This window comes from Diaphorina citri, unplaced genomic scaffold (assembly GCF_000475195.1).
Source record: "Diaphorina citri unplaced genomic scaffold, Diaci psyllid genome assembly version 1.1 scaffold4558, whole genome shotgun sequence".
In the NCBI taxonomy this organism is placed as follows: Eukaryota; Metazoa; Arthropoda; class Insecta; order Hemiptera; family Psyllidae; genus Diaphorina; species Diaphorina citri.
Genome location: NW_007381956.1, coordinates 1 through 10143, shown reverse-complemented (window position 1 = coordinate 10143; position 10143 = coordinate 1). Strand labels below are relative to the sequence as shown.

Genomic DNA, 10143 nt, shown 5'->3' with positions numbered 1-10143 from the left:
CTACAAAGAACTAAAATTTATTCGCTTTGACTTGTCCGATAGTATAGAATGTATAGATAGATAGATCCAATGTTATTATTCTTGTTTATGTGAGCTTATATTAGTCAGCGGAATCGATGCAGTAAATGCAGCATCAAAATAATCCCAAACGACTCAATGGTCTTTTCGTCATTTCTACTTTCTATATTATTTTTCTTGGTTTCTATTTTACTTTCCAATTGTTTGAAGTGTTGAATAAGAGCTCAGAAGGTCTTACATATTCCAAAAATGTTCTCCGGTAAAAAACTTATAGTGAGCTTTCTTTTTCTAGTACCTACTAAAAACGATTAACTAATGTCCAAAAAGCAACAATATAAATTTAACATGAGACTGTAGATGTGGGGGTAAACGGATTAGCTCTACAAACACCTCCAAGAAATGCAGTTGAAGAAATAAAACATTCCTAGAAAAGGTACCCAAGGTGCTTCCTATACCTAATTGAATTAGACATGATTCATGTTCAATAACTAGGAAAAGAACTACGTGCTCATGTCAAGAAAATCAGAGGAAAACTTACCATTCGTTTCTGACGAGAAGTTAAGACTTGGTATCTCAATTATTGTTGGATTCGTCTGGTATTAATATACGTAAGGAAAATTATGATCTGAAGGAACCCATCTATAATAATAATAATCGCTTTGTTATTCTTCACATCTCGAGATCAGTGCTGACGATGAGGGATTAGTCCTCTTATAAAGAAAATTCATTAGGATGTTAACAATCTTGAAAGCCCCCAAAGTTGAAGAAAAAAAAATAATAATAATCAATTTTAGATTTAGATCATTTTGGAAAACTTGGAAATTTCGGGCAAAAATCATAATACCTAGGCATAATCGATTTAGGTAATTTTCTCAATTTCAAAAACAGGTGATTTTTCAAAGTTCAATAAGTAATACTGAAGAACTAAATTACGAGACTCCTATTTTTCAAACATTTGATATTTCAAATTTTTCATGCACCCACAAAAACGATAATTCCTAGGTAAGTTCTGATTTCACGAAAATCTTCAGAAGCAAAGAGTTCATTTACACCACTGCCCAAATCAGATCTTTAGTTTACAACTTCATAGGTTTTCGCAGATCTGATATCTGGTTTGATAAGAAAATGGTACTTGACAGAATGTCATGCCTTTTGTGTTTGTGGATTTTCCTGAAGAACAGTACTGGATTCTGAGACATTTAACATTGTTTAATAAATTAATAGGTACCTTCCTTATTCCTTCCTATTCTGAATAATGAAATGTAGTGTCTGTCTCGTGAGCTATATGAATCCATAAGACCACTCCTACAATGATGCATTCTGCAATCCAGTAAGTTGCGAATACAAATGACATCAATGCATTACAAATTAAATTTGTGTTGATATAATTTAGGTATCAATTTGTTCTGTAACGATATGCATAAACCAAGAAGTCTATAATCAATTGATAAATAGTTATATTTATTTCTTTATAAGTTTTTATTCCTACTTATAATTTTATTATGGACTCGGACATAAAAGTTAACATGATCAGGTTGAGTGTATACATTATGTTAAGTATGATAGTTAAAACTTTAAAATCATTAGGTTCACCAGCCACTAGTTAAATGTTTCCATCAATCAGTTCACTAATGGAATACATTTGTATGTATTAAAGTGCTTTCAATATTTTTATTTTTTTATAAACTCAACTTTCAGCTCTCTTCTTCTTGAGATAGTTTTATTTCAGTTGTTGATTCCGAGTGTAGGATTAATACATTAAAGCTAACTTTTGTATGTTGATGATTTATTTTTTCTCAAAGGGCAATTGAATTTTTACCCAAGGGTAGTTTTGGACATTTATCCGGAGACTCTATCAACCAAATTAATAATAGAAAAAAAAATTGACACCAAATGTTTTTATTGGAATATTTCGTCTAACTCTGTTATTATTTTATTTGTTTCAGGATCTCTTAGAGAATTATATGCTTTAGCAGCCAGTCAACAGCCTTTAGCATCTTTAGTTAATCAGCAACAAAGACTTCTATTTAGACATTATGATATAGCGCAGCACGTTTTGCATCAGCAGCAAGGAGCTGTGTCTAAATTATTAGGTAAGTTTTGTTAAAATTATTATGAATTTTTTTTTTTTTTTTTTTTTTTTTTTTTTTTTTTTTTTTTGAAAAGTTAGTATGACCAATTGAATTACAGATCTACTGAGGTTTATGACAGTGTCAATTCGTTGTTTATTGTTAACTGATACAATTAGAATTTCCATTGTTATTATTATTGATGCTCGATCATATCCACTGATAATTGATTCATATTGATGAATAGGTGTGGGAATAGGAGATTGAAGTAAGGTTTACATTTAGTTCATGTAGTGATCTGAGTTCAGAATAAGATGAACAATGTGTCACAATGTAAGATGACCATTTCCCCTATCCACTTGAAGACAAGAAATTAGAAAGCAGAAACCTCAGTGGAAAATGGTGGTTAGCGCGGAGGACTTTTGATTTAGAAAATGTTAGTTCTTGTCCTGTCACAAATACACCGTTCCTCATTTGTTTAGCTGATGTTTGATTTCTAGTAATTAACGACTACAGGGACCCAGATGTAAATCTTTATTAAACAATGTTAAATGTCTCAGAATCCAGTACTGTTCTTCAGGAAAATCCACAAACACAAAAGGCATGACATTCTGTCAAGTACCATTTTCTTATCAAACCAGATATCAGATCTGCGAAAACCTATGAAGTTGTAAACTATTTCCACATTAATAGATTCCAAGATGGAAAATCAACGTTGGCTTGGTTTCTTGTGTTGTCTAAATAGCAGTAGTTACCTACATCTGTTTGAAGACATTCGTATTGATATGAATAGAAAACGGTGCATCACACAATCAGCATAAATCACAAAAGAACAGCTAATCTCAATTTAATCTAATATGCTTCATTCTGTCACACTATCTTCAGTATGTATGTGATTAGAGTTCAATTTGCAAGAAGTGTAACAATATTCCTACGAACAACAATAATAATAAATGTGGCATTAGCACTGGAATATCAACTCTGAGCCGCTGACTATATTTTCTATTTTATTAGAACAGATACGTATAGGTAAATGTTGGATCTTGTGGACATAAAAAGCATGTGATTTTTATTCAAATGTGACAAGCATAAAGACCGCTATCTTGACACATTCTGCATTTCTTCAAGTCGTCTTCAAATTCTTCATCTCTGTTATTTTTTATGAGAAGCAAGAGTTAATAAATCAAGGCGAGTTGATGGGATAAATAATTTAAAAGCTATATTAAAAAGTTAGAACTTTCAAGGGTGTACACAACACTTGGTAAAACAAATTAAAATCAATAGGGGAAAATGAAAACAGATCGCCTTTTTTGTGTTACAATATTACTCAAGCTGTTTTCATTTTCCCCTATTGAATTTAAAAGCATTCAAAATAGATAAACAGAGACCAAATTTCAATCCGAAGTGAGAGCTAATTAGAAACATAGATCATCCGCAAACACACCGGGAGACTGAAAGTGTTATAATAATGGATACTAATCATTTCCTGACCGACCAAAATACATGAACCTCGGGAATTTCAGAGGAACCTGCAAATGATGAAAAACAAACGTCCAAAATGAGTAAGTAGGTATTCCGAATGAAATGGAATATGCAAATTTGTATTAAATACCTTCCATATACTTAGAGAAAATTGAACTTCTAACTAGATTTAAGGAATCTGCAGCAAGCAAATACTCTTACAGCAATTGTAGAAACAATAAGGCACCTTGAGTAAAATACTAAAATAAAAGTAACGGAATGAAACAACATGATACCCAATGCACCCAGGATGACATTAACTGAACAAGAAGAAGAACTAGACGATTCTTCATTCAAAAAATGTCAAATCTCTCAAGCTGTTCTTCATAGTTTGAATGATTTTAATACGTCAGTTTCGATTGATGTCACTCTAGTTATAACGGTACCATCCATATCGTCACCGCCTCACTAATGTTATGCAAAACAATTTTCGATTCATGTAGTTATTTATGTATTTCGTTAGCTACATAAGAAAATTGTACACAATTGAGGCGTAAAGAACATTACTGTGTGCGCAAATGGTCGTGTTTTTACTATCCCAACTCTTCTGACATTCGTCATGTTGATGAAGAGTATTTGAAAGTCGATTTTCTAATCTAGGTTAATTTGTCATTTCTTTAATGTGGAAGTTTAAACATATTGGGATTCTATAGAGCACCAAGATGTTTAAATTTGTCTTGGTTGTTCATTTTCATACAATTTAGCCGGATTCGTTCGATTGTTTAGGATTTGTTCGAACAGACAACATGTTTAGGTAATCTTAAATTGAACGCTGTCTCATTCCCTCTTAGATCCAATAATCTCTTGGATAGTATTATATTACCAGATTTTCTTAGCAAATATTGCACAGAGATGTCAATTGACTTCTTCAAATATTTGTCTTGATTGCACGTATGATTTTGGTTCCTAGTTATCTCGAATATAAGAAATCTGTCAAAATGTCCCAATTTTTCTCCTTCACTAAGTGAGGTAGTTTGCAGAAATCGACAAACTGTTAACTTCAGGATAACACTTATTAACAATTTTTCCTCTATTTTATTTCAATTATCATTACCGGTTGAACCGATTTAGTTTTGGATTGCTTTAATTGTGCACCCTACAGAGAGACACCTCGCTGGCTTGTTTCCTATTGTATCAGAAACTTGTATCTACTCAACAATTGACTACCCAATCATTCCATCATTTCATCTAGAGTCTATCTTTCAAATGATGTTTCCTCTGGATTGAAATACCCGGAGCACGGCGTGTTTCCCTCAGTGTTTCACTTGTCAAGCTAATCAGTGACACAGAATAGGTTGAAGTAAAGTGATGTTGCACAGGAAATGTTCACCGTTTGAGTTTTTGACACAGCAATTCAATTCTGATTTGTATGTTACACGTTACACGGTATCTTATGTAAGAATAGTACGTATGAAGCTCATAACCAATTGAGCATAATAGCCAATAAAATAGAACCACATGCAGGGAAAAGTCTGACGAGATTTATTTCCAAATTCCTTCTTTTAAAGAAAGTTCAATAATAAGGCACTTATTTCTTATGATTTTTTGAACACCTAACTATACAGCTCTTAAAAGAATCAATACTTCCTCTATTAGGGTTTACATTTTTATAAATTTAAGGTTGAGGAAAACACTAGTGATTCTTTTATTCTCAAATTTTTCGGAAAAGTCTGACGAGATTTATTTCCAAATTCCTTCTTTTAAAGAAAGTTCAATAATAAGGCACTTATTTCTTATGATTTTTTGAACACTTTACTATACAGCTCTTAAAAGAATCAATACTTCTTCTATTAGGGTTTACAGTTTTATAAATTTAAGGTTGAGGAAAACACTAGTGATTCTTTTACTCTCAAATTTTTCGGTGAAATCGAAAGAAGATTTTTTTTTTTCTAAAATCTAAATCAATGAGAGAATACGTTATGTATTTTAAATATATTTTAGTAGTCAAAAACATCTGCGAAAGAAAATTTGCATATTTTTTCCCCCTAATGAGCGAAATAAAATCCGAAATAACTCAATTAATTAAATCAGACTTAGCTAATTAGGTTTATTAAGCATGGTTTCTATCACCTTTTAAAACCTTAATGGAGCCAATGACAATAGGCATTAATATTCCTCTAGCAGTTTTCAAGTTTGGAACCGGAATGGAAGAATCAATTTATACAGGGATGAATAAATAATAATAGGTTGGTTCTGTTATATTTTTGAATAAATAAATACAGAATACACTAATTTCCATTGGATATTCAGCTCTATTTCAACCTATTCCTTACTATTCAGTATTCAAGAAGCTGGTATTGTATTTTCATGTTGCGTTCCAAGAATATAATCATAACATGTTGTAGTCGTTTCCAATTTTCGTTATCAAAAGTTGAAGAAATTTCTAAAATAAACATAGCAAAAGAAATAAGAGCACCTAATAATTTTATTAGTAAAACATCACAGTTTTACGTGCAACACATAGGAACTTTATAAAAACGTTCGCGTTGCTAAGTGTTCCTTAAAAAAAACCCTCTTTTATTGAACCCAAATCCTAAGAAATCTGATCTGCCCTATAAGAATATAGACTTTTTTCTATCGATATTGGACATTTTTGAAAATGTCCATGTGTCTTAAAACTCTATGAAAAGTTCCTGCCTACTTTTTATCATCCTGCTTTCCTATCCAATGTGAATATAATAGACATATCCATACATATTTGATACATAATTATCACTTCATGTTGCGTTCCAAGAATATAATCATAACATGTTGTAGTCGTTTCCAATTTTCGTTATCAAAAGTTGAAGAAATTTCTAAAATAAGCAAAACAAAAGAATTAAGAGTAATAATTTTATTAGTAAAAGTAAAACATCACAGTTTTACGTGCACCACATAGGAACTTTATAAAAACGTTCGCGTTGCTAAGTGTTCCTTAAAAATAAACCCTCTTTTATTGAACCCAAATCCTAAGAAATCTGATCTGCCCTATAAGAATATAGACTTTTTTGTATCGATATTGGACATTTTTGAAAATGTCCATGTGTCTTAAAACTCTACGAAAAGTTCCTGCCTACTTTTTATCATCTTGCTTTCCTATCCAATGTGAATATAATAGACATATTCATACATATTTGATACATAATTATCAGAGCTCACTATTTGCTCAACGTGTCTGACTTTTGGTGAATTATGCAAAGAGAAAAGGCCATATTAGCATTATTTATATCATGTCGTGACGATAACTATTGATATAGTTATTCTGAATAGGAATTAACAATCGGTTTCCACTTACCAACACGATTTTGAACTTTCAGCAATTTTCAAATCAATAATGTTAATTTTCTCTACTTCACAAGCTGAGAAAGCGTAGGCTGTTGATTGTAACGCTTTTAAAAGAATTAAAATCATTTTAATAACTATTTAGGGAACAAATTAATCATTTTTATTATTCCTTTTTTGGAGTTTTCTTAGGAATATGTAGAAAAGGCTGTGCTAACATTAATAAAATGGATTTGATAAATAATATTTATCATTTGTGGTACCTCTTTTGATAGATTCTCGGCCACGGAGTTTACTAATTGATTTGATAAAAAAAAAACTCATTAATAAATGGACAATTTATTAATTATTTTGAATGTTCCTTCGAAAATGGCAATTAATTTTCTCTACTTCACAAGCTGAGAAAGCGTAGGCTGTTGATTGTAACGCTTTTAAAAGAATTAAAATCATTTTAATAACTATTTGGGGAACAAATTAATCATTTTTATTATTCCTTTTTTGGAGTTTTATTAGGAATATGTAGAAAAGGCTGTGCTAACATTAAAATGGATTTGATAAATAATATTTATCATTTGTGGTACCTCTTTTGATAGCTTCTCGGCCACGGAGGTTACTAATTGATTTGATAAAAAAAAACTCATTAATAAATGGGCAATTTATTAATAATTTTGAATGTTTCTTCGAAAATGGCAGAATACCCATAATACTTTTCCATTTTGTTCTGTTTTCAGGAACCCTCAGGCCACCCGGTCTGATAGGAGGCAGCAAACCTAAAGTAGCAACCCCCGCCGTAGTATCCAAGATTGAACAGTACAAACGAGAAAACCCGACGATATTCGCTTGGGAAATCCGGGAGAGGTTGATTTCTGAAGGTAAGCTGAAAGAAAGTTAACAGTTTGGTCATAAATAGCATGTTTATTTGTAACTAGCCGAAACCCGTCGCTTCGCTCCGGATTTCCGCTAGTTCATCCTGAAGCATGGCCGAACTTGTAGAAAATAATAAAAAAAAATAGTATAGCTCGCTATACTGTAATAATAGAAAGTAATACGGGTCGCGCTGCGCGCTCCCTATTAGTTCCATAGTTATCAAACTAAAAACATAAACGAAACTCAAAATGTTTGTCGAGAGCGGAACATTTCTCTCCCGCAGTCTCTGCTTCCTCTGTATTTCTTATGGAACTTTAATTTTTACTCTATATACCTTATGTCACTCATCCATTTAGTGGTCTTGCTCGGCGCAGCTTAACAAAAACGAACCGGAAAATAGCCTATAACCTCCACGGGAGTGCAAGCAATAAGTTGACAAAGTTTCATAGCAATCGGATGAGCGGTTTGGCCAGGCATAAAGTTTGAACAAACAAACAAACACACACACACACACACAAACATTCATTTTTAACCCTTTGAACGCAGATGTAAACTTTTGTTTACACAAACTTTGCCGGCCAATAACTCCTAAGGTGATGAATTTAAAAAATTCTGACTCCAGATATGATCATAACTCGTATCTTAATTCGGTAACCAAAGGGTTAAATATTAGATTAGATAGAAATAAATGTTGTTGATGGGACCAAAGTCTATTTGACGCCCTACTGGATAGAGCTTAACCCGTGTGACCACAGGATCTAACCTATCAAATTTATTATAAATATAAATTAATAAACTAGGTAATTAAATTCATTCGTGAATAGGTATTCCATCATTATGAGTGGATGTGCCAGAACTATACCACAATCTAATTTCAACAGGATAACAGGATGAAAGTTTCTAATGCAACAAAGAGGGGAATAAGGAGAAACAGACTGAGTTATAGATGATAAAAAAAAGAAAAAAAAAAAAAGAGGGTTTAATTTTGAAAAAAAAAAAAAAAAAAAAAAAAAAAAAAATAGATCTGGTACAGTTGGTAACTTGGTTGGAAAGAATGTCCGGCATTTTGCACCAGATCATAAAAATTGAAACCAAACGCGGGATAGATTATCGAGTGAAAATAAAAATTAATGTACTTTTATTATTAATTATGTATTTATTGGCATGGAGGAGATTAAAAGCGGGCGGTATTCTTTATCAAACTTGAAATCGAACCAAAACCCAATGCTCATAAAAATTGACAAAATATTTTTTCGGAATGATATTTTCATGCTTCGTGGTCAATTTGGTTTAATTTTATGGCTTAACGGGCTCAGTCTTATGGCTTTAGATTTATTTTAGATGGCTCATCTTTCTGACTCCTAGTGAGTTTGATATGGCCTTAGTGTAGAAGTTAACACTTTTATGTGACAAATTTATAGACTCCACTTAGCACATAATTTGCTACAAAGAACTAAAATTTATTCGCTTTGACTTGTCCGATAGTATAGAATGTATAGATAGATAGATCCAATGTTATTACTTATTCTTGTTTATGTGAGCTTATATTAGTCAGCGGAATCGATGCAGTAAATGCAGCATCAAAATAATCGATGCAGTAAATGCAGGTCTTTTCGTCATTTCTACTTTCTATATGTGTTGAATAAGAGCTCAGAAGGTCTTACATATTCCAAAAATGTTCTTCGGTAAAAAAACTTATAGTGAGCTTTCTTTTTCTAGTACCTACTAAAAAACGATTAACTAATGTCCAAAAAGCAACAATATAAATTTAACATGAGACTGTAGATGTGGGGGTAAACGGATTAGCTCTACAAACACCTCCAAGAAATGCAATTGAAGAAATAAAATATTCCACACTTAGAAAAGGTACCTAAGGTGCTTCCTATAATTGAATTAGACATGATTCATGTTCAATAACTAGGAAAAGAACTACGTGCTCATGTCAAGAAAATCAGAGGAAAACTTACCATTCGTTTCTGTCGAGAAGTTAAGACTTGGTATCTCAATTATTGCTGGATTCGTCTGGTATTAATATACGTAAGGAAAATTATGATCTGAAGGAACCCATCGCTTTGTTATTCTTCACATCTCGAGATCAGTGCTGACGATGAGGGATTAGTCCTCTTACAAAGAAAATTCATTAGGATGTTAACAATCTTGAAAGCCCCCAAAGTTGAAGAAAAAAAAATAATAATCAATTTTAGATTTAGATCATTTGGGAAAACTCGGAAATTTCGGGCAAAAATCATAGGCATAATCGATTTAGGTAATTTTCTCAATTTCAAAAACAGTCATTGGTATTCGGAAACAATCAAACATTACCATTGGTGATTTTTCAAAGTTCAATAAATAATACTGAAGAACTAAATTACGAGACTCCTATTTTTCAAACATTTGATATTTCAAA

At 31.9% G+C, this 10143-nt stretch overlaps 1 protein-coding gene across 1 annotated transcript; it reads left to right on the top strand.

The window, feature by feature from the left end:
• Window positions 1–1964: 1964 nt before the first annotated feature.
• On the top strand, window positions 1965–7741 carry LOC113472275 (paired box protein Pax-5-like; the record flags this gene model as incomplete). The annotated part of the gene is made up of 2 exons (XM_026831948.1): window positions 1965–2111; window positions 7601–7741. Coding segments are annotated over 2 exons (288 nt in total), but the record flags the coding sequence as incomplete, so codon positions are not given.
• Window positions 7742–10143: the final 2402 nt, after the last annotated feature.